The sequence below is a fragment of the Ailuropoda melanoleuca genome, chromosome 8 (genome assembly GCF_002007445.2).
Source record: "Ailuropoda melanoleuca isolate Jingjing chromosome 8, ASM200744v2, whole genome shotgun sequence".
NCBI classification, from domain to species: Eukaryota; Metazoa; Chordata; class Mammalia; order Carnivora; family Ursidae; genus Ailuropoda; species Ailuropoda melanoleuca.
The window spans coordinates 129,136,377-129,159,605 of NC_048225.1; the positions used below are offsets into that span (position 1 = coordinate 129,136,377).

Sequence of the window (23,229 nt, forward strand, 5' to 3'; positions counted from 1 at the left end):
CGTGATCCCAGCGTTACGGGATCGAGCCCCATATCAGGCTCCTCTGCTATGAGCCTGCTTCTTCCTCTCCCACTTCCCCTGCTTGTGTTCCCTCTCTCGCTGGCTGTCTCTATCTCTGTTGAATAAATAAATAAAATCTTAAAAAAAAAAAAATCTTAAGAACCAACAATAAAAAGATGGATAACCCCAATTAAAAAACAGGAGAGGAGGGGCGCCTAGGTTGGCTCAGTCGGTTAAGCATCCGACTCCTGGTTTTGGTTCAGGTTGTGATCTCTGGGTGGTAGGATCAAGCCCCTCGTCAGGCTCTGTGCTCAGCGTGGAGTCTGCTTAAGACTCTCTCTTCCTATGCCTGTACTTGTCCCCCTGCGCACACTCTAATAGATAAATATTAAACAAACAAACAAACAAAAAACAGGAGAGGATCTGAACAGACATTTCTCCAAAGAAAATACGCAAATGGCCAATGACAAGCACATGAAAAGCGGCTCAATATCATTAGCCATCAGGAAAATGCAAGTCAAAACCACAAAGCCGTTAGGACGGTTGTGATGAAAAAGCTGTGTGTTAACAGGTGTTGGGAAGCACGGGAAAGCATCAGCAGCGTCACACATGGCGGCTGGCAATGAAAACTGGCCGTAGGCACTCTGGAAAGTAGTTTGGCTGTTCCTCACCAAGTTAAAGATGGAGTTCCTGTTTGACCGGCATTCAATTCTGAGGTATATAAACCCAAGAAAACTGAAAACCTGTGTCCAGGTGAAAATCTGCAAGTGAATGTTCACAGCAGCTCTTTTCACAACAGCCAAGAGTGGAAACAAATCAAACGTCCATCGCTGGGTGAATGGGTAAACGAACTGTGGTACATCTAGACAGTGGAGTATTATTTGGCCATAAAAAGGAAGGATGTCCTGACACAAGCTACAGTGGGGATAAACCTCGAAAACATTACACTAAGTGACAAAAGCCAGTCATGAGAAACCACACGTTGTATAATTCCATTTATATGAAAGATACAGAATAAGTAAATCTATAAAGACAGAAAGCAGATCCGTGATTGACAGTGGTGGGGTGAAAGGGACAGTGGTGGGGTGAAAGGGACAATGGGAAGGTGACTGCTAATTGGGACATGGTTTCTCTTGCAGGTGATGAAAATGTTCTAAATTAACCAGCAGCAACAATTGTACAACTTTGGGAATATACTTTAAACCACTGAACTGTGGTTTTAAAGCTGTTATTTAAAAGAAACAACATGTAGGAAAGGCTCTCCAGGACACCTTCTCCAATGTGCGGACCATACCTACCTGGCTCTCAGGTAGTACAGCAGGTGGTAGCCGATCTTGGGCTGTTTTTGATATAGCTCGGAGAGAAGATCCAGAAGCAGAGAGAAGCTGCTGTTGTCTTCCTGCATCTGGCACAGGTTCCTGGAGGTGGGAGATGGGAGGAAGGGAGCACAGCTGTACACAGAGTGGACTCTCCCGTGACGGCATGAGCTGTCTGCCCACTGCATAGCCCTCCCCTCTGGAAAGGGAGTCCCATTCCCCTAGGACAGAAGTGTAGGACTGCTGAGAGGAAGGATGGATGGCCCAGCAGGGTCTCCTACAGCTGGATCCTTACCTAAATATTAGGTAGAGAGGCTTTCCCACAGACTCCTCCAGGGACCTGCAAGAGGAGGGTGACATCTCAGAGTCCACATGAGTGGAGAAGATGGGCTGCAGGCAGACACTATGGAGGCTAGTTGCCAGCCTGCTCCTTTCCAAACCAAAGGTCAACTTCCTGCTGCCCCAGAGAAGACAGATTCCTAACATACACCACAGTCTGGGTAGTGACTGTCATTGACAGAGATTCCTGGGGTGCCTGGCTGCCTTAGCTGGAGAAACATGCAACTCTCCATCTTGGGGTTGAGGGTTCGAGCCCCCACATTGGGTGTAGAGATTGCTTAAAAATAAAATCTAAAAAAAAAAAAAAAGAAAAGAAAAAGAAAACGAAAACGAGATTCCTGCCCTTCTAGAAGGGTCCCGGCAAGGATCCAATACCACCTACAGCAGCAAGGGCTGGGCACACAGAAAAGGGGCGCTGGTCACTGCCCCACACTCTGCATTCAGAGACAAAAATGAATCCTTATTTAAGTGAATCAGCACACGTGAGAATAAAAACAAGTAAAGAGAGGGGTGCCTGGCTGGCTCAGTTGGCGGAGTGTGTGACTCTTGATCTCGGAGTCTGAGTTCAAACCCCACCCTGGGTGTAGAGAGTGCTTGCAAATAAAATCACAAAAAAATAAAATAACAAGGGAAGATTATTTCTCTCAAGTCTACAGCAAGATGCCTCCTGGACTAGGGCTCTAAGAGCATACTTCTGGTTCCCAGAAGCTGGTGGGTAGGAGGAGGGGTCAGGAAAGATAAGCCTTACTCCTCGGTGATCTCCTCAGGCAACACCTCCCCTCGAAAGTGGGCCTTGAAGAGCTCCTGTAGGCAGGAAGCAAGGACAGACAGCTGCTCCGAGTCAAAGTCTTCCTGGGTGGAGAAAAGTGAGTGGGTATCACCATGTGACCTGGGCCCTACTGCCCCCACGTCCCAGAGCCTCTGCACTCAATCTGCTTCCACCTCCAGGATTAACAAACCCCTGCACCACCAGAGGGGACCCATCTGAGGGATGGGAAGGAGTTAGCTGCCTGGGTGGGGGGAGCTCTGCGCTGGGTGGGCTGGGCTGCTTCCTCAAGAGGGTGGGATTTCCTTACCTCTAGGACCTGGTCCACGATTTCCTGCATGACCTCACACTGGGCCTCGGTGTCACTGTAGTACAGAATTGAGAGGAAATCTCAGGGACGTAAATGACAGCAGAGGGCAGGATCCACACCCAACAAAGCACCCTCACGCACAGACAAAACAAAGGAGCTCTGTGTGAATCCGGGCTTCAGTCGGAGAGGCTTTAGGGCAGAATTTGCTACTCTCCGGGCAGAGGCCCTAAGAGAAGGGAAATCCCCATCATCCTGCTTTGGTTCTCAGAGACTCTTGTCCTCAGAACCTACAGAGTGAGAACCATGTGCTGGCGAACGAGGCTGCCCTCCCTCCAGCCCATACCCGCCAACCCAAACAGCAGAACGGGCTTCTACTCCCTCTCCATACTCCCCACCACCCCACCAGGTAGCAGGGGGAGCGCCTGGGGCCGAGCCTCTGGAGGCCGAGGACAGGAGCTGCACCCACCTCCCCTTCTGGAGCTGGAGCACTTTGTCCCTTAGGGATTCATCCAGTTGGTCAAGATAAGGGGTGATATCTACCGGCTCCTCCACAACTGTCTCCTTGATAGGGTGGAAGCGAAACTCTCTCTTCTTTCCTGAAGGGAATGATTCAGGGAAGCGGTCATTTGCCCAGACACCAGTAACAGGGTCAGCCCCACACACCAGGTGTGCAGAGTGCCTGGAGCATGTGCCCTGGATGTGGGCACACCCAGCCTTAGGAGCACACTAAGGCAGGAGCCACTCCTCCTTCTCTCCCTCCTGCTTCAGGGCCGAGGGCAGGGCTCTGTGCCCTGGAGTCCCATCCAGTAACCTGCTAACGGAACTAACTCAGGGGACACGGCAACAGAGAGGCTGCTCCTGCCACCGGGTCCTCTGAGGGCCGAGGCCACCCGGAGCCCCTTTGCTGTTGTGCCCACCTCTGCTGCTGAGGTCCTCCTCATCGTCACTGAAGGCTGCCTCCGCGTTGTCATAGCAACCTTCATCCTTGTCTGACATGTGGTTGTCCATCTCCACGGAAACTGGCTCCTCAAGTTTGACTTGGGAGGAAAGAGACAAGGCATTTGATGGCCTCCTATGACCTGACATGTCTAACACTCTGGGCTGGGGGGCACGTGGATTATGGACCCTGGGAGGACAGACATCTTGTCCTCACAACCTTCCACGACTTGCAGGGCAATTTTGCCAGGAATAAGAATGGTATAGGAAATGCTTGCTATGCTATGCTCAGATCGGATCGGCAAGTAGGACCAGGGACAGTCCCCAGTGCTCTTCATTTTAGAACCAAGTTGGGAAGTTCTGCTTGGCTTATGCCTTACCCCAAAACAAAAAAGGGTGTCTGTGTATAACTGGCAGCAAGACTTGAGACCCGGCATGACCACCTCCCATCAGGGCCCAGGGTCCAGGGATGGGAAGAGGGAAGAGTTGCATGAAGTTACAGTGAGGCAAACACACATCCCATGAAAGCCTTCCCTATGGAAGGGAGGCTACTGAGAGAAGACATAGGAGCTGAGGAACAAGAGAGGTCAAAGTCAGGTAAGATCAGAAGGAGAGGGAGAACAAGGAAGACAATACAAAAACTCATTAAAGAAAAAGTGCGGAACAAAAGCCTGAAATGGACAGACACAGAGGTGGAGAACCGCCCCAGGGCGACACACATGGGGCTCCAGGCTGAGAGCCCTCCGTGTCTCCATGCCTCTTCTCAAACAGGTGATAGAATGCGAGGGTCCCATACCTTCCACCGGTGGGCTGGGTGAACTACAGAACTCAGGAAACTTCTCCCTCAGCATTGCCCGAAGTTCCTTATCCAATTTAGGGTTGTCAAATAGGGGAGCCAAATGCCTGGAGGGGAACACGAATGAAGGTCACATCAGAGCTCCTCACTACAGTTGGAGAGACAGCTCTATGCCCAACCAGTAGAGCTGGGCCATACTCAGACCCTTGGAATATGAAGGCCAGACAGACATTTCTCTAAGCATCAAGAGGACATATTCTCAGCAGTCTGAGGCAGAGCCAGTACTTTCTATAGCAGTCAAGAAAAAAGGGTCAGCAGTGGCATGGCAGTATCTGAACGTGCCTGACCTAGTGACACAGGAGGAAACAGCCCCTCCCCCCTGCTTACAGACATATAAAGTTCTTACGCCAAGACCCGTTTCTCCACAATGTGGTTGAGGGAGGAGAACACACCCTGTCGCACATGGCCCTCCAAAGGTGGATAGAAGTTGGGAATGATCTGGAAAGGAAGAAAGGAAGCTAAGAATGAGCACACAACACAGAACGTTCTGCTGAACTAGAGCTAAAAAGCTGCTTCAGTTTTGATCAGGAGGCACTGGAGAGTACGGCTGCAGAAAGATCTGGAATGTTCTTTACCATTTCAGGTTGCTAAAATGGTTAATTCTTCCTAGACCTGGCTGCTTCTCAGAAAGACTGCAATCTACCTTAAGTCATTATCTCTGAGGTCAAGGAAAGACGTGGAAAGATCCCACGGAAGATGGCGGGAATACGGAAGGGGAGCATTCACTAACCTGGGGGGGTTAGCTGCTCCCACGATGAAAAGCACTGGGAAGACCTACTTGCGGGGCTATAAGGCAACAGGGACACACACTTACGCGGCACATGAAGTCCAGGAGTGTGGCAGTGATGGCCGGGTGTGGCTTCATGGAGTGGTGCATGACCAGGATGGCCGGTTCTGGGGAAGGTGGAATGAAAGGGCCCCCACATCAGACAATCTGTTCTCAGCTCCATGAAACAAGGCATCGATATGTATGAATTGTTCGGGAGAAAGCTGTACCCCTACCCCCCTATTCCCACTGAGCAGAACCAAAAGCAGACAACCCCCAAAATAGCTCCTAGCCCCTCACCTCCCTTGTCCCCAGCATGTAGCTTGGAGGATGGAGGTGGTAGGAGAGGAAAAGCAGGGTGTGCCACAGCCCTGTGCCTAGGCCCTCCCCACCGGAAGCCCAAGCATAAGCTTCTAGGGCAAAGGGGAGGGAGTGAGCGCTTGGCCTCACAAAAGCAATTTTCCTTCTACATCAAGGGAGCACTGGTGAGGAACAATGGAATTGCTACTAGATACGCTGCCTCCCCTCACACTGCCCTGAGATTTATGACCACTGTCACCAAGGCTAGGCAGGGGCTTGGGAGACGGGGGTGGTGTTGCCCCGTCCCGGTTACGTACCTATGTTCATAATGCTATCCTTGTCTGGGCTAAAGAACAGCCAGTCGTAAAACAAAGCCAGCTTGGCATTGGAGGCAGCGACATTTGACTGGAAGAGAGATGAGAAAGGAGGGCCGGTTTCATCAACCAGCTCCCTTCCCTTCAGAAGCCCAAGGCAGACTCCAGGGTCCACACAACTGCCCATCTATGAAATAAATTCAGTTCCTAGTGAGACAGGTGGACCCCCCCCCCCAGGGGTGAGGGGCATATAAGTCTGCATATGAGTACAAGTGGCCATCTTCTCACCGACCAAGGGGCCAGGGATTGACCTGGGTTCTCATACATCCAGAAGAACACATCCCTGATCCTAGAAAAGGAGCCAGGGACCTAGCTGGTACACACTTAGACCAGCCCCTAGGCTGCCCTTGCTGGGCTCCCCAGGCACATTTTTGACTGCAAGACCCCCTAGGAACAGCCTGTCCTTGTGTTTGAATCAGTACATTCCAAGGACCCAGTCACACAGGGGATGTCAAAAGGCAAGTAGAGGCCAGAGAGCAGACAATTTGGAGTTTCCCACCCAAGGGACAGGGAGAAGAATGCTGGGAAAGACATGGCTATGCCATGGAGTCCCTATGTTTGCATTAGTATCCAAAGCTGATGCCAAAAGGCTGCCAAGTGAGGGTCTAAGGAACACAAGCCCTGAATCTAAAGGAGGAGCCATTCAGAAGAATAACCATACATGGTTCCGGAAGCTAAAAGGAAAGACAGGGAGGCCTGAGATATCTGGACTTGAGGATCAGCAGTAAAGGCAGAGATGGACCTGTTCAACCCCAAACCCTGAAGGGATATAATGAGCGTAGTCCACTTGGAGAGACACAGGTGGACGCGGGATGAAGGCGGAGGAGACATTCAGCAGGAAGAAAGTGAAGGAAGGGCCCGTCGGGGTCAGGAAGCCCACAGTCAGGAAGAAGCATGCAAACAGGGAAACTCAAGGGAAGAGGACCCTTCACCACCTGAGAGCCTCCACCCCACAGCGCAGCCCCTCACCGTGCATGTTGTCAGAAGCCAGCCAATGATGGCCCACCGGGGCAAGATATCTGAACTCAGCACTTCGTTAGAAGGGTGGACAACCCCACAGATGTAGCGAATGAGATCACAGCGCAGAGATTGACTGTCCGGGGTTGACAGGTACTGCCGCTGGAACCAATCCTGGTAACGCTTTTGTTGACCAAACCGCACCTGGAGGAAGGGGGCGTTGGAGAGAAATGTGGAAGGAAGGGCGGGGTCTCTGGGCAGAGGAAAATGAGCACCATTCAACACCAGGCTTGACCCAGACCTCAATCTCTTCCCTCCATTCATTCATTAACTCACTTTCTTCTCGAGTTCTCCTCCTTTAGGAAGACTTCCTGATTTAAATCTTCCTTGACTTAAAAAAGCACCGAGACTCTTCCGGACTCACCTCTTGTGCCGGGGTGCCTTCACTCCTGGCACCCACCTACTGTCCTAAACATTTGCCCCAACAGTGATTACAGCCCATTTTTGTCTCCTTTCTCCTGTTCTGGTCACTGAGGCTCTAGTTCTAAGCATCATCTTTTCTATCTTCTCAAGCCCCTTGTGGTCAACAAGGAGTGTTGCTCGAGAACAAGAACGGAGCCTGTTTGCCACTTGGCTCTGACGGAGAGCTTTCTGATGCTCGGTGACCTACGGGGTCAGTATCCCAGGTACATAGAATCTCCACATCTTCTTGCAGCAACTCCTTCCCCCAGTCACACTCTAAAGTGGTACAGTAGCAACACTGAGTAAGAGGAGAGATCTGGTGTTCTCCCCTTCTACTCCCCAAATTCAACCGAAACAGAGAGTAGAAGGAATAAAAAGAAAGATACAGGGGTGCCTGGGTGGCTCAGTTGGTTAAGCGCCTGCCTTTGGCTCAGGTCATGATCCCGGAGCCCCAGGATCGAGCCCCGCGTCAGGCTCCCTGCTCAGCTGGGAGTCTGCCTCTCCCCCTCTGCCCCTCCCCCTGCTCGTGCTCTCTCTCACGCGTGCACTCTCTCTCAAAGACACATCTAGACCAACACTGTCCAGTAGAACTTTCTGCAATGATGGTGCCTACTGAGCACTTAAAATGTAGCTAATGCAACGAGATACTGAATTTTTAATTTTACCTAGCTTTAACTAATTTATTTAAAAAAGTTTTTTTAAAGATTTTATTCATTTGTCAGAGAGAGAGTGAGCACGAGCAAGGAGAGAGGCAGAGGGAGAAGCAGGCTCCCCAGTACACAAGGAGCCAGATAGGGGATTCGATCCCAGGACCCTGGGATCATGACACGAGCCAAAGGCAGAAGCTTCACCAACTGAGCCACCCAGGAGTCCCCTCCCACAATTTTTTTTTTTTTTGAAGATTTTGTTAAGTCATCTCTACACCCAACGTGGGGCTTAAACTCACGACCCAGAGATCAAGAGTTACACTCTCCGCAGACTGAGCCAGCCAGGTGCCCCTAGCTTTTACTAACTTCAATTGCAACCATGGCTAGTGGCTTTCACATGGGGTGGCACAGATCTGGACGCCTCTCCTGGATGACTCAGGAAAACGAAAGTGGACTAGGCCAGTGGCTTCCCAACCCCAGACTGGCTGTAGAGGAGCTGTTGCCTGAAAACTCTGTTGAAAACGCAGATTCCTCAATCAGATTATCTGGGAGACTGGGATCCAGGAAGATGTATTTTTAACACATTGTTCAAGCAATTCTGCTACAACTCAGCCATGTCTGGAGACCAACAGGCTGTAGCTCTCTTCCTGAGAACTCACATGCAGCCAGAGGAACGGTGCGTTTCCAAGAATGAACACCTCACTCTGCCCTTTTACAGCACATTTCACACTTGTAAATTACATAATTTGTGTATAACTATCGGTTTAACGACTGTTTTAGACAGACTGCAAGCTTCGCAAGAGCTCCAACTGGGTGTACCTCTTCTACTCAGCCCTGTCTTCCCAGCTCGTAGCACCCTGCCCAATGCCAGGTAGACTGGGTACCCACTTGACCACCACTCTGCCAGTCAGCACTCAGTGGTAAGGTATCTGCAGGCTGGAGGAAGAAGCCCAGCCAACCTGCAGCTTCTTTTTTTTTTTTTTTTTTTTTTAAAGATTTTATTTATTTATTTGACAGAGATAGAGACAGCCAGTGAGAGAGGGAACACAAGCAGGGGGAGTGGGAGAGGAAGAAGCAGGCTCACAGCAGAGAAGCCTGATGTGGGGCTCGATTCCCATAACGCCGGGATCACGCCCTGAGCCGAAGGCAGACGCTTAACCGCTGTGCCACCCAGGCGCCCCCAACCTGCAGCTTCTGTTTCTGCTGCAAAAGGTGAGCTTACCCGGGAGGTCATGAAGAGGAGCTTAGTCTCCATGTCTGGGGTTAGACGACATGCTAGGAATTTTCGGGATGTTCTTGACTGAAGCAGCTGCAGGATACCTGAACCAAGTGTGTAAGGGAAAAGAAAAGAGAGAAGCCTGAGGACCAGAAGGAAAAAAGGCAGGTGGAGAACCTGGGCCAAATTCTGATGGCCAGTGGTCTTGCTTTTGGGGAAACTCTAAGACAAGACCAAGAGAGGTCAAGCACAGATACAAGGGTTCTAACCAGCATCTGCATGTTCTGCTCCAACCAACCACCATGCCCAGGACCCAGACAGATTACTTCTCTTCTGCTCCTGGCCATCCAGAGCCCCCTACTCACATTATTCCAGTTGGCAACATGTGGGAAAGTTAGGGGAAAACAGGGGAAACCCTAGCCTCTCTTCCTGCTCCTGATGGTCCCGTCCCTGGGTCCTGGGATCAATGTGGTGTTGTGGTATAGGCACGGGCTCTGGAGTCAGACAGACCTGGATCCAAATCCTGCCTCTGACACTCACTAGCTGTGTGGCCTTGGGCAAATTACTTAATCTCCTTGAACCTCATTTTCTTTATCTGTAAACATGGAAAGTAAAATATCCATCTTACAGGGTTGTCCTGAGGATTAAATGAGTTAACATACATGTGTCTAGCACACAGTAAGCACTCAAAACAACTCAACACATGTTCAATATAAGAGCAACACGATATAAGGGAGAACCAGGACTTTCCTCTCCTTCCTGACTCTCCAGGGCCTAGATAATTGTTTCTGTGTGCACACCCATGGACATGCACACACACGATCTACATATACACACATGCGTGCTGGAGGTGGGGTGGAGACCCTGAAGGGGAGACAGCTGTCAAAAGGACCTTGTCAGGGAGAGGCACACAGAGACTCCCTTCCCTGAAGATAATTTTGGCTACACTGGATCCCTGGAATTCAGAGGCAAGACTGCTCCCAGGGAGAGGCATCATCTTACAAGACTAACCCCAGCCCCTCTGCTGACTCAGTCTCACGAGCTGACCTCTGACTCCCTGATGGACCCAGTGAGGCTGGAAGCTGGTCATCAGCTCACCTCCCAAGCCAAAGAGCTGCAGGGGGGGAGGAAGATGATCACAGCTCTGCCTCAGTTTCTCTCAGGAGCGATGGCAGCTGGAGTCTGCCAAGCAGGGGCTGTCTGGGAACCACATGAATTATTCCATACCTCTGCCATTCCCACAGTCAGCTGTACTTGGCAGAGTCTGCCCTGTGCCAAGCTTCCTACCCTCCAGCCTCTACCCTCTGGATTCACTCAGCACACATACACTGACCTCCCAACTCCCAAGGGCAGGATGTCCTGGTCCTTACTTACCTGTGAACTGAGGACTTAAGGCCTGAGGGTTATGGATAATATCTTTCCAAAGCAGTTCAAATTCTGGTATCCTAGCAACATTCTGAAGTAGTCTTACGAGGTCCCGGCCAATCATCAAACAGTCCATGAACTTGATGAGGGGAGGAGGGACAGGAGAGAGAATAAAAACACAGACTGTTTACCTGCTGCAGGGAGGACTAAGGAGCAGCTTGCTCTAGGGAAGGAAGGAAAGAGGGCCCAAGGAACAAGAAGGTTTCTTCCGGAGCCAAAGGGGAAGAGAGCTGGAAGCCGGGGACTGACTTCAGGAGGACAGGTTACTGGAAACTACTGAAGCCCTGCTGACTTCCATGTGAATCTATTCCCCTCCCCTCCCAGAATGGTTGTGACCCAGATCGAGAGAAACCATTCCAAAAGGACAGGACGGGCAAGCTGTGTCCCAGATACCTTTCTCCAACCCCCCGGTCCAACAGAACAATCTAAATCTGTGATAATGGAAATGTTCTCCATCTCTGTGCTGTCCAAAAGAATAACCATTAGCACTTGAAATGCGGCTAAGTCAACTAAGGAAAGGAATTATTAAATTTTATTTAATTTTAATTAACTTTAATTTAAATTGCCACATATAGGGAGTGGCTACCACCTCAGAGATCAGAGCTCTGAGATCTCTCTCGGGAGGTGTGACAGTAGACAATTCACAATCCCACTTGACCACAGCCATCACCCAGGTGGGAAGGTGGGAAGATGACAGAATGGTGGCAGCTTACATCTGTGGTGAGCAACGTGTCTATGAAGCAACAGGCAGCACTTCTAGGAGCCAGGGCTACTCTGCACGGATTTCCCACCTCCCCCTTCCTGTCTCAGGATGATGAAAAAACACCAGGCCTTGAACCACCGCTCTCTCCCCAAAATGACATCACTTGGCCTAGGACACCTCACAAAACGTACACAGGTGTCCCATCCCGGGTTTCACTTGCCCACACCGTTTTCATCCTCACCCGTTCCCGAAGCAGTGACATGCAGAAGTCCACCTCCTTCTGCCGCAGGGCCTGGAGCTGGGCAGTCCCGTGGTGGTCGACGATGAGGCGGAGGTACGTGTAAACAGCCATGGCAATGAGGATGCTGCTCTTCAACACCCACTCCCTGCGGAAGGGCGTGGGGGAGGGTGGGCGCCGGGCACCCACGCTCCGTCCAGGCCTGCTCACTCTCCCAATTCACTCCCACACGTGGCTCTGAGGCCTCAGCAACGTCTGATTATTAGCACTGGGAGGAGGGGCTTTGATCCCTGATTGCCTGCTCATTACCTGTCTTGGACTATCAGTCAGCTAAGGTAGCAGCCACTCCCTCCTGCTCTACCAGGCGCCCAATAAAGATAAGCACTGAAGGAAAGCAATCTCTCTTTTCTACATAACTTCTTAGCTTCCAATAAAGTAACTGTTCGTTGGTTCACTATTCAAACATTTACTGAGTGCCTACCATGTGCCAAGCACCACGTGAAGTACTAGGGACAGAGAATACATCATAGCCCCTCTCCAGCTCAGAGAACGGGGCAAAGAGGTTCTCGGGGCAACCCGAAGTCAGCAGTTCCAACAGCCTGGAATGAGGACTGTCAGGGGTTAAGACCCTTTGAGGACCCTGGAGGTTTTAGGACACACTGTGTCAGCCCTTCCATCGTGCCTATCGTTAGTGGCCCACCATGCTACACGCCTTTCCCTGGCTCGCTCTCTGGCCACGGCTCCCACTCCCAGACAATGAGGTACCTGCCCTAAATCACAATCTGAAAAGACATGATTTTGGATGGCAAACCTATTTTACCAGAAGTTTTAGAACTTTCCTGGGAGAAAAGGGGTAAGGAAAGAACTGTGTGTTCTCTGCTGTTTTAAAAAGAGTAGGGGCGCCTGGGTGGCACAGCGGTTGAGCGTGGGCCTTCGGCTCAGGGCGTGATCCCGGCGTTATGGGATCGAGCCCCACATCAGGCTCCTCCGCTATGCCTGCTTCTTCCTCTCCCACTCCCCCTGCTTGTGTTCCTTCTCTCGCTGGCTGTCTCTCTCTCTCGAATAAATAAATAAAATCTTTAAAAAATAAATAAATAAATAAATAAATAAATAAATAAATAAATAAATAAAAAGAGTAGAAGGTGGAGGGAGGGGGGCCTGGGTGGTTCAGTAGGTTGGGCGTCTGTCTTCGGCTCAGGTCATGATCCCGGAGTTCCTGGAATCGAGTCCCACATCGGGCTCCCTGCTCAGCAGGGAGTCCGCTTCTCCCTCTGCCTCTGCCCCTCCCTCTGCTCATTCTCTCTTTCTCTCAAATAAGTAACATCTTAAACAAAACAAAACATTGGGGCACCTGGGTGACTCAGTCGGTCAGGAAGCTGACTCTTGCTTTCAGCTCAGGTCACGATCTCAGGGTCCTGGGATCAAGCCCTGCATCAGGCTTCTTACTCAGCGGGGAGTCAGCTTGAGGATTTTCTCTCCCTCTCCCTCTGCCCTTCCCCCCACTCAAGCTCACTCTCTATCTCAAATAGATGAATAAATCTTCTTAAAATTTTTTTTAAAATTTAAAGTCTTTAAAAAAATATATAAATAGGGGCACCTGGGTGGCTCAGCTGTTAAGCCTCTGCCTTTGGCTCAGGTCATGATCCCAGAGCCCCGCATCAGGCTCCCTGCTCAGTGGGGAGCCTGCTTCTCCCTCTCACACTCCCCTTGCTGGTGTTCCCTCTCTCGCTGTCTCTGTCAAATAAATAAATAAAATCTCTAAAAAAATAAAATAAAAAATAAATAATAAATAAATAAATAAATAAAGCTAAGGGGCGCCTGGGTGGCTCAATCAGTTAAGTGCCTGCCTTTGGCTCAGGTCATGATCCTGGGGTTCTGGGTTCAAACCCCACATCCACTCCCTGCTCAGCGGGGAGCCGGCTTCTCCCTCTGTTCTTGTGCCCTCTATCTCAAATAAATAAATAAATAAAAAAAATATTTTTTAAAAATAAATAAAAATAAAGCTAACAAGACAGTGAAGAGATGACAAAAACTCAAATGCTGCTTCAAAGTGCCAAAGTGGGGAGCTATGTCCCCCAAGCAAGTGGTTCTAAGGGCTTTGGAACCCCTGCTGGAAAGCAAGGAACCGGAGGAATAAGCCGAGGAGTTTAATTAATCCAACCAGGCAACATCCTGATTCCGGAAAAGTGCTCAAGCCATCTAATTAAAAGACTCTGGTCTTTTCCTTTCACAGAATGAACACAGTAGCCAAGGACACTGGGGAAGCCCACCTCCCCACCTGCTCCCTGTTAATTCCAGGCCCTAGAAACACTTGGGGGGGGGGAGAGAGAGGCTGCAGAAGAAAGTCTTAAACATCCAGGGACTCACTTGCACCAAAGGATTTGAGTTTCTGGAGGGCAGGAGGAAACGAGGGCAGTTATCTGACACGTGTATACAGAGACTGCTCTAACCCCCTAATGAGAAAAATGCAGCTGTGCAGCACAGGAACAGGAGGTATTTGGCACCAGAAACAAAATGAGAAAAATCAGTTTTCAGGAAGATTGTAAACAGACATGATGAATGTATCTGAATCCTGGGATGGGATAATGAAGAGAAAGAGAAAGTGAAACCATCAACCTGGGACACCAGAAAGGCAGAGACCCAGCAAGACACAGCTGGGAACTAACACGCTGCACGGTGGCACCAGCGCAAGAAGGGTCACAGCCCCAGCCGCAAGCCGTGCCCGGGGCACTAGGTGGCGCTGTGAGGCACCTGACCCAGCCCTCAGCTTGGTCCGGGCCCAGAACAAGTGTGAACAAGGGAGGAGGTCTGTCCTTCTGAACCACAGGAAATACGGACACTATGAGCCCTTTGAATCATCGGACTCCCGCGATGGCCTCGCACAGAAAGACGCAGAAGTCAAGCAATGGAAGAACAAGGCCACTGGTCCAAGAGAAGGCCTCACCCCAAACAAGTGCAGACATAGCACAGCCCTCATAAAACTTCTGGTCCTTTACTTTGACGGGAAAGGAAAGAAGTAGCCAGAAGCCCAATGTGCCCCTTACGCCTTCTACCACTGCAGCCTCCCAGCCCTCAAGTTTGAGCCGTATTCCCAGGCCTGTGTCCTCCACCTTCCCCCGCTCCCCCCCCCCCCCCCCCTTCAGGCCACTTCAGGAGAGTACGGTTTGGGTGGAGAGCCTCCGAAGGGAGAAAAGGGGCACCTGCCAGGCCGGGGCGGTTGGCTGGCCCCACTCTGCTGAGCTCATTCTCCCCCATCTCCCCCCAAAGATAAACATTCCAAGGAGGTCTGGATCAAAAATAAACCCTTATCAGATGAAACCAGTTTTTCCTGGGCTCTGAAATATTTTAGCAAAGACCTTCTTTCCCACCCCTTCATCCCTCTGGGCCAGACCATGGCGTTAATTCCTTCACTTGCCTCTCCCTCCCCCACCTCACCCGTTCTAACCCCAGGTGTTCTCAGACCACCTATCAGTCCTCAAACCCCAACACCCACACTTGCTCCTGTCATGGCAGACTCTACCTCTGCTCCGTCAGGATATCCAGGACACTCTCCGCCAGCCAGATATTTTTTGCAGTAACATCTCCACCTGATTTCAAAGGGGAGAAAACAGAATGAGAATGGTTCTGATCAGTGACTCAGCTAACCCAACACATTTCTTCACCCACCCTGCTTCTCATCCCTAACTGCTATCCTGCCATGGAGGTTCTGAGTGTTGGAAAAACTGCCTTCTGTTCAGTCAGGCTTTAAAGTTTCCCCTTTGTGTCCCCAGAAAAGGAAGGGAAGTTCTAGACTTTTCCAGAAACCAGAGCTGGGGGTCTTTCCATAGACTGGGGGTTGTAGTAGGAATATTCGGACCCTTGAAAGGGAATGTGTGAGACAGAGACATGAAGAGCCCCTGGCGGGAAGAAAGGGTGACATCTCAAATAGGGCCCGACGTGCAGGTCATCAGGGACAGTGGCACTGCAGCACTACAGTGTCCCAAGTCCCAAGTCAGGCTCATGACGGGCAAGGGCTTCTTGCTTCCAGGTACCATGGTCTTTCGTGCTTGCTATGAACTTCCTGGACAGAAGTAACTTGTGGTGATGGCAGACCAAAGTCTGAGGATGAGAATAGGAGACTGAAGACCAAACTGGGAAGGAACTGCCAGGAGGTAAAAGAGCCGGCACAACACTGTGCCTGCTCCAGCCCTAATTCAAACAGTCAATGTTCACATAGTCAGATATCACAGAGAGTAAGGTTCACGCACATCAACACCGGAGCACCAGTGTTACAGAAATTCCCAAAGAGGAAGCAGAGAGCCAATGGGAATGGTGAGACAGAGAAGCAGAGTCAGTCTTACACAAACACACGTGATCTCAGGAGAAGAGGTAGCACAGGCAGGCCTCTTGGATATTTAGTGGCTCAGACAGATGTCACTGATGCCAAGCAGATAACAAAACCTAAATGTCAGGGTCTCTTCTGTGACACAGCTCCTCCCTCAAACTGGTTCCCATCAGATGTCATAAATATTTGGAAGCAAGTGTTCAGAACACGGGGGTGGAGCCCAGGAAGATATCTGGGTTTCTGAAAGCATAATGTGATGGGAACAAATTATCTGCCCTCACTTCTCTTCCCAGTCCTTCCAGGTCCTTCCGGATCCAACATGCCGTGAAACCCCAGAGTGAGGACTAGCTAAAACAGGCCAACTATTCTACGTCAGGCCCTGAGTTTGGCAGGAAGGAAAGCAAGGCAGACGTATTGCCCTAAAAGACCCCATGGGACTTTTCCGTTTCTTTCTGCCAGAAGAGGCCTGTCTCAGAAGGAAAGACTTGAGACAACCCAGGAATTGAGACCCCCAGGCGCTTAATCCTTCTCCATTGCCCGCATCTAGCCTTTGGGCTCTTCTCCCTTCTTCTTTATGCTCTTGCCATCAAACTTACCAGCAATCTGCTTCATGAATGTCATGCAAACACCATCGGCTCCCAGAACCCCACTCTTCACTAGTTCCCGTACCAACCACACCAACTAAAAGAGAGAAGAAAAGACAGATAAAGAGAAGGGCCTCTCAATCTGAGGAAGGGGTGAATCCAACTACATTATAGTTTAGGTGTACAAACATGGGGGTGTGTTACCCCTGGTTTCTCCTTCCCTTCCCTTTAGGAAAGAGAGTCCATCATGTCCTATGTCTCTGAGCTGGATCTCTCTTTTCCTGGCCTTACCTGAGTACGGCAGGTATCCTGCAACTTCAGGTACTTCTCCATGAGTATCTGGTTGATCTTATTCAGGACAATATTCATGCCGTCACGACTCACCAGCGCCAAGTCCCGGTAACACTGCGAGAAGTAAGGGTTGTGAGCAGCCAGCCTAGGACAGGCTCCCCTCTTCCCCTTAAATTCCACCCATGGGATTCAAGTGGCAATGAAAGACCTTCCACTTTGGATGCTGTCTTCCGCAGGGCTCCTCCATTCCAAACCCATCCCTGGCCCCGTCACACAGGGCTAAGAAGGCAGAAAAGCCTAAGAAAGGCTCCTTGTCCCCTACCTCCCTTCTTAAAAACTGTCCCACTGTTTCATGCCACAAGCTGAGCAAAACCAGGTGGAGGCCATCTGCTTTTCATCTGCTGGGGAAAGGTCACTGCAGATTGGGTCTGGTTGAACAGACTAGAAAGGACCCCAAAGAGCTTTTTAGACCTGTATTGACTCAGCCAGATGAAGCAAAGGGCTAGGAGTGTTAGGGAAGAGGATAAGGGACCAGGGCCCCAGAAAGAAGGTACAGGACAAAACTGAACTTCCTTAACTAAACATCATTCTTCTTTTCTCTGGGCTGCCCTTTGCTTCTACCAAGCACTCAAAAAGGAGGGGTCCTTAAGCATACCCAACCCTGGGAGAGGTGAGGGAGGGCATGCCAATCTTCCCCTGAGAGTGTTCTCACCCTGGCTCTCTAGAGACTAGACTCCTGGAGGAATGCCTTGGGAGGCCTCACTGGCCTACTGAGCTCCATATTGTCAGGGTCTCAGCACAAAGGGTAAAAATTAGGTGGGTATCACCCCACCACCTCGGAAAGCCAGCGGCATCAACAATGGTAGCACTTATGCTAAGCTAACATGCATTGTGTTGTGCACCATTAAACAGATGGCTGCATTTGAATCCCGCAACAACCCTCTGGAATAGGTACCAGTAATTATTATCTTTATTCCTGCAGATGAAGAAACAGGTGTAAGAAGGTAAAGTAATTTGTCCCAGGTCACTGAAGTGACAGAGGAAGAACCAGAATCCAAGTCCAGGCAGTCCCATTCTAGATCCCATGCTCTTAACACCTCTTTACCAGTGCTAGAAATAGCTACAAGGAGGAGGCTGCCGGGGAGGGAGGTGGGGACTGAAGGTGGTTCTGAGACGACCATATTCCTGAGCGCTTTCGTCCTAAGTGTTCGGAAGAGACGTGCTCCTACTCTCTGGCCTCGGTGTCAAGGAGGGACTCCTGAGAGTTTAACTACTGTTACTTCCTCTTGCCTCTACTGCCCTAAGTCAAATGAAGGATCTAATAAAAACACTAACCCTTAGAGATCCCTCATGTGCCATGAACTCTTCATATCCAAAGGAGGATCTGGATCTGATTATCCTCTGACTCCACCTGAGATCACAAAGTACAAGCAAGGGAATGAGGAAGGTATAAGGGTACCCGGTGAACCACTGACAGTAAGCCGGTCAGTACATGGTGGTTCAGCCCGGGAGCCTCCCCTGGAGGTATGGCTGAGAGGATGGGCAGAGAAGAGGAGGGAGGCAGAAGCAGACGGAAAATCGATGTCAGGACAAAGATAGAGACCAGACTCACCAGAGAGGAGCCCTGTCTGTTCAATCAAAAGCAGAAATGCAGAACAGACCCAGGGCAGGGAAGGAGGACAAGTCTCTCAGGAGACACAGGGGACACATGAAGAAAGCAGACACTGTCTGCCTAATTCTACGTGCCATGTGGGACCTTATCAACCACACTGCTGCTAACACGTGCAGGGAGCACCAGAGCACCCCATCTTGATGCTGCCAGTTATCTCACCAACGTCTGTGCCAGTTTTCTGACTGGCTTGAAAGAGAAGCAGATGCGCAAAACAAAAACAAAACTCAGTGGGGAACACAGAAGAGAAGCAGAGAGTCTCAAAAGGAAGGAAAGGTGGCCAGACGGCAGGGAGGGAGTGCTTCTGCCCCAACTGCTAGCAGTGGCGGAACTCCAGCCTGGGCCTAACCTCAGGATCAATCACTGCCAAGGCCTGGGTCCCTGACTCTTCGATGAAAAGGAACCTTCTCACTGATGGGAGACCTTTTACTATCACCTCTATCTACTAACTGCTAGAGCCTCCTACAGCCCCACAGTCCCCCAAACCGGCCTGCTCCCAGCTACTCAGCTCAGACGTCAAATAGGAAATAAACAAACTCAAAAACTATAAACTTAAGAGCTGCCAGGATGGCAGATAAAGGTTAAGAAGGTACAACCAGAACAAAACCCACCCCACGCACACTCCGCTCTCCACCAAAACCCCGCCTGCTCTGTCCGTCACCGTGTGCACTCGTTCAGCCCGCTCTTGCTGCACCAAGAAGCCCCAGGGAGCTGGGCCTGACGTCTGAACCTGCCCGCAGCATAGACTGAGGCTCTCTAGCTCCTGCTTTCCCAGAGCAGGTTTGTAATGTGCGAAGACTGTTTCCACTACCACCCTCTCCACTACCCCTGCTCCCACCTCTCGGCCTGAGAAGATCTAGGAACCAGATCTCCACTCCGTTCTGAGGTTTCTGGTCCAGAGACAGAGTCAACCCCAAACAAACCCTTAGAAAACACTCCCCTTGTTTTAGGCTCACCAGTAACTCCTACCTGAAACTTCAGCAGGATAGAAGGATTTCACAAGATAATCACCCTTTCAGGAAGAAGGATCAAAGCACCTCAGAGACATGTCCCTAATTCTCCTCATACTCTGACCTGGCTCGAAGTCTCTCAATGCCAGCTCCTCCGTGGCTTAACCCTCAGTTGTCTTCCACCCCCCGACTCCACTGCTTTGTCTGAAGAGCCCTGACAGGGGCCCGTCAGCCTCATACACTCCAGGGAGGGGATTCACTTGGAAACAGCTAGCATGTGAATACAATCCTGGTGCAGCTGTCAACCAGCTATGAGATCCAAAGCAAGGGCCTGGGCCACCCTAATGGGGCTGTCCCAGGGCAAAAAGACAAAGTTCTCTAGTCCCTTGCCATGTCTGGATGGCCAAATTCATGACTTAATAAGCATTTACAATGCAGAATGCTACGGCCTTTCACTGCCAGGCTAGACAAAGACCTAGAAATACCACACATACCCTGCCCCCTTCACGAGGTTTACTGATTTACCCTAGCTGATTCAGATCCCACCTGAAACAAACAAAGCCAGCAGACTGGACAAATCTGCACTGAAGTGACTACACGAGATTTTAACTATATTTCTAAAAACCTACACAAGAGAAAACGAAACCTTAATCCCAACCCCTCCACCCCTATCTTTGCCAACAATTTCTTTTAAATGGAGTGGCTAGACTGGGTCATACTGCTGTTTTAACAGCACCAAATTGGAGACGTTCCTTTGTCTTCAAGGATCTCGGTGATAAGTCCAGTATGAAAATGAAATGCCAAGTTAACAAGGTCCCAGCCCAGAAATGGCCTGGGACACCAAGGACCTGCGAATACCTGCTGTTCTACCACCTACCCTCAACCTGGACACTACTCCAGTTGGCATCAGAGGAGTACAAACACATCAGGTTGCCGTGCCCACAGATCCTTCCCAAGGTTAATTCAAGCTATGCCAGGGGGCATAGGCATCCTGTCCTCGTCCCTGGGGATGCTTTTCTTTGGTTCTCCTTGAACAAATGATAATGTCTCTGGCCTCCAGTTATCTTATAGGTAAACTGGGAGCAGTTTGGAAAGAGGGGACAAAGCCGTCAACATTTTGAGAGGATTAAACGAGATCTTGTATGCATAGAGCCCAACACAGAGCTGGGCACCCAGCGTGTGTGTTTCCTTCCATACTTGTTCAAGGAAGGGCCAGTAAGAACACTGAATTTCCCCACTCCAAGCTCCTCTCTGTTAGTGTCATAGAGTTAATGCCAGAAACCAGACATATACTTCTAAACCATCATCCCAAGACTCCAAGGACACAGGACTGCTGGAAAAGGGAAATCTGGAGAGGCAAAAGACAGAAGTTTGCTGCTTTATTACGGAAAGAGTGGAATCCAAAGAGATCACCCTTCCCAATCCCTCACTCCAGGCAAGGATCCCATTTTAACCATTCCACATAAAGGACACTCTCCCGGCTGTGAGGACCCCAGACTAGTTTTGACACAGTATTCCTGAGGACGTCTGGCTCCAGTGGGTTCCAGGGTTCTTTTGGTCACTACACTATTGCTGCATCAGTCATCAACATTAAGCTGTTAAATCCCACGTGCTACAATGTTAAGCCTACTTTCTATTCACTTGCCAGTGATAGAACCTGCAAACTACAGGTCATGGACTTGGTTGTACTTGTTCTCTTCTCTTCTCTGGATTAAATCCCGACTCTCATAACCTTGACCCATCAATCTACAACGTACAACTCTTTTCAAATGCTTTTCCATTCCCGCAAATGCTCTTCTTGCCCTTTAGGTTCAGAATCTAGATAGAGAAAGGATCTGAGTCAGAGAATGACCAATTCATTGAGAATAAAAAGGGAGTTTTAAGCATATCTGGACAGCAAGGTGATCCAGTTCTGGTCAACAGGTTTGGCACTATGCCAGCTAACACTTGAGATCCACCATATCCTCAGACTGAGGAGAGTTTGTGGGTCCAGAGCAGGGAGTCTTACCTTCTGGGCTTGGGCAGGTTCAGTAAGGACAAGGGTAAAGAGGCCCAGGCAGATTTCCTCATGCTGGGGGGGCCCTTTGCATACCTGGGATATAAGGAAGGAAAAAAATTAGTTGTCATTCACAGGAGGAAAGTTCTTGAGTAGTTTCTCCCAGAAAACTTGGGACGCCTGAATAACCTGCAAAGGACAATCATAAACTCTTCTGATGATTTCCTTCTTCTCCTGAAAGTGATGAAGCATCTGTTTCAGGAGAGAGGTGGAGGGAAACAAGAGACCCTACTGTTTTCTCCAAGGCTAGATGCAAGCCAGAAGCAGAAAATATAAAGAGTGTTTATTTATTTATTTTTAATATTTTATTTATTTATTTGACAGAGCGAGTGAGCACAAGCAGGGGGAGCGACAGGCAGAGGGAAAGGGAGAAGCAGGCTCCCTGGGAGCAGGGAGCCCGATGAGGAACTCGATCCCAGGACCCAGGGATCATGACCTGAGCCAAGGGCAGCTGCCCAACCGAGCCATCCAGGTGCCCCTAGAGTGTTTAAAATGGAAAAAAAAGGGGCACCTGGCTGGCTAAGTCAGTGGAGTGTGCAACTCTTGATCTTGGGCTCATGGGTCTGATTTCCACATTGGGCGTAGAGATTACTTAAAAATAAAATCTTTGGGGGACGCCTGGGTGGTTAAGTCAGTGAAGCATCTGCTTGCAGCTCAGGTCACGATCCAGGGTCCTGGGATCAAGCCCCGCATCAGGCTCTCTGTTCAGTGGGGAGCCTGCTTCTCCCTTTCCCTCTGCCTGCTGCTCCCCCAGCTTGTGCACTCACTCTTTCTCTCTCTGACAAATAAATAAAAATCTTTTTAAAAATTAAAAAAATAAAATCTGGGGCGCCTGGGTGGCACAGCGGTTAAGCATCTGCCTTCGGCTCAGGGCGTGATCCCGGCGTTATGGGATCGAGCCCCACATCAGGCTCTTCTGCTGTGGGCCTGCTTCTTCCTCTCCCATTCCCCCTGCTTGTGTTCCCTCTCTCGCTGGCTGTCTCTATCTCTGTCGAATAAATAAATAAAATCTTTAAAAAAAAAATAAATAAAAATAAATAAATAAATAAAATCTTTAAGGGCGCCTGGGTGGCTCAGTCAGTTGAGCGTCCCACTCTTGGTTTTGGCTCAGGTCACGATCTCATGGGTCCTGAAATGAAGACCCATCAGGCTCCACGCTCAGGGGGGAGTCTGCTTGAAAAATTCTCTCCCTCTGCTCCTCCCCCCACTCATATGTGTGCACACTCTCTTTCTCTCTCAAAATAAATAAATAAATCTTTATAGGGAAAAGAAAACTTAAAAAAAACAAAAACGAAGAACAAAAAACAGTACCACCTTTACCAGACCTTAACAGCCTTCAGGAGGGAGAGCACTACAGAGCCATTCATGGGTAATAAGCATACATATCAAGTCAAGACCTTGGGCAAATCATTGAACCTGTGGTATTTGTAAGGTGAAGACACAATAAAAATAATAAACTACTAATAAAAAGGAACTTACTAAACACTCATTATGTGCCTGGAATTACTCTAAGACCTTTACATGTACTAACTATTTAAAATCCTTTCAATCTCACAGATTAGGAAATATAAAGGATCATGGGGCACCTGGCTGGCTCTGTCGGTTAAGCATCAGACTCCTGATTTTGGCTCTCTTGATTTGGTCCTGATCTCAGGGTTGTGAGACAGAGTCCCTGCATTGGACTCTGCACTGGGCATGGAGCCTGCTTAAGATTCTCTCTGTCCCTCTGCCCCCCGCTCCAAAA

At 49.8% G+C, this 23,229-nt stretch overlaps 1 protein-coding gene across 6 annotated transcripts in view; it reads right to left on the reverse strand.

The window, feature by feature from the left end:
- The window catches only part of INTS3 (integrator complex subunit 3), a 39,734-nt gene that overhangs the window by 6,563 nt on the left and 9,942 nt on the right, over window positions 1-23,229 (reverse strand). For 5 of the 6 annotated variants that reach the window (XR_004627483.1, XM_034667573.1, XM_034667570.1 and 2 more), the window contains 18 exons: window positions 21,438-21,521; window positions 16,811-16,924; window positions 16,532-16,616; window positions 15,132-15,198; window positions 11,615-11,759; window positions 10,620-10,749; window positions 9,252-9,349; window positions 6,933-7,124; window positions 5,907-5,994; window positions 5,338-5,417; window positions 4,870-4,961; window positions 4,464-4,570; window positions 3,649-3,768; window positions 3,198-3,327; window positions 2,732-2,786; window positions 2,404-2,507; window positions 1,612-1,656; window positions 1,299-1,418 (listed from right to left, as the gene is read on the reverse strand). Coding sequence is in view for 5 of the 6 variants with exons in the window: in XM_034667573.1 (XP_034523464.1) it covers window positions 1,299-1,418; window positions 1,612-1,656; window positions 2,404-2,507; window positions 2,732-2,786; window positions 3,198-3,327; window positions 3,649-3,768; window positions 4,464-4,570; window positions 4,870-4,961; window positions 5,338-5,417; window positions 5,907-5,994; window positions 6,933-7,124; window positions 9,252-9,349; window positions 10,620-10,749; window positions 11,615-11,759; window positions 15,132-15,198; window positions 16,532-16,616; window positions 16,811-16,924; window positions 21,438-21,521 (1,856 nt within the window). In the remaining variant the exon portion in view is untranslated. Of the gene's footprint in view, window positions 1-1,298; window positions 1,419-1,611; window positions 1,657-2,403; window positions 2,508-2,731; window positions 2,787-3,197; window positions 3,328-3,648; window positions 3,769-4,463; window positions 4,571-4,869; window positions 4,962-5,337; window positions 5,418-5,906; window positions 5,995-6,932; window positions 7,125-9,251; window positions 9,350-10,619; window positions 10,750-11,614; window positions 11,760-15,131; window positions 15,199-16,531; window positions 16,617-16,810; window positions 16,925-18,145; window positions 18,222-21,437; window positions 21,522-23,229 lie in introns of all 6 variants that reach the window. The other variant, XM_034667575.1, reaches the window with a different exon arrangement.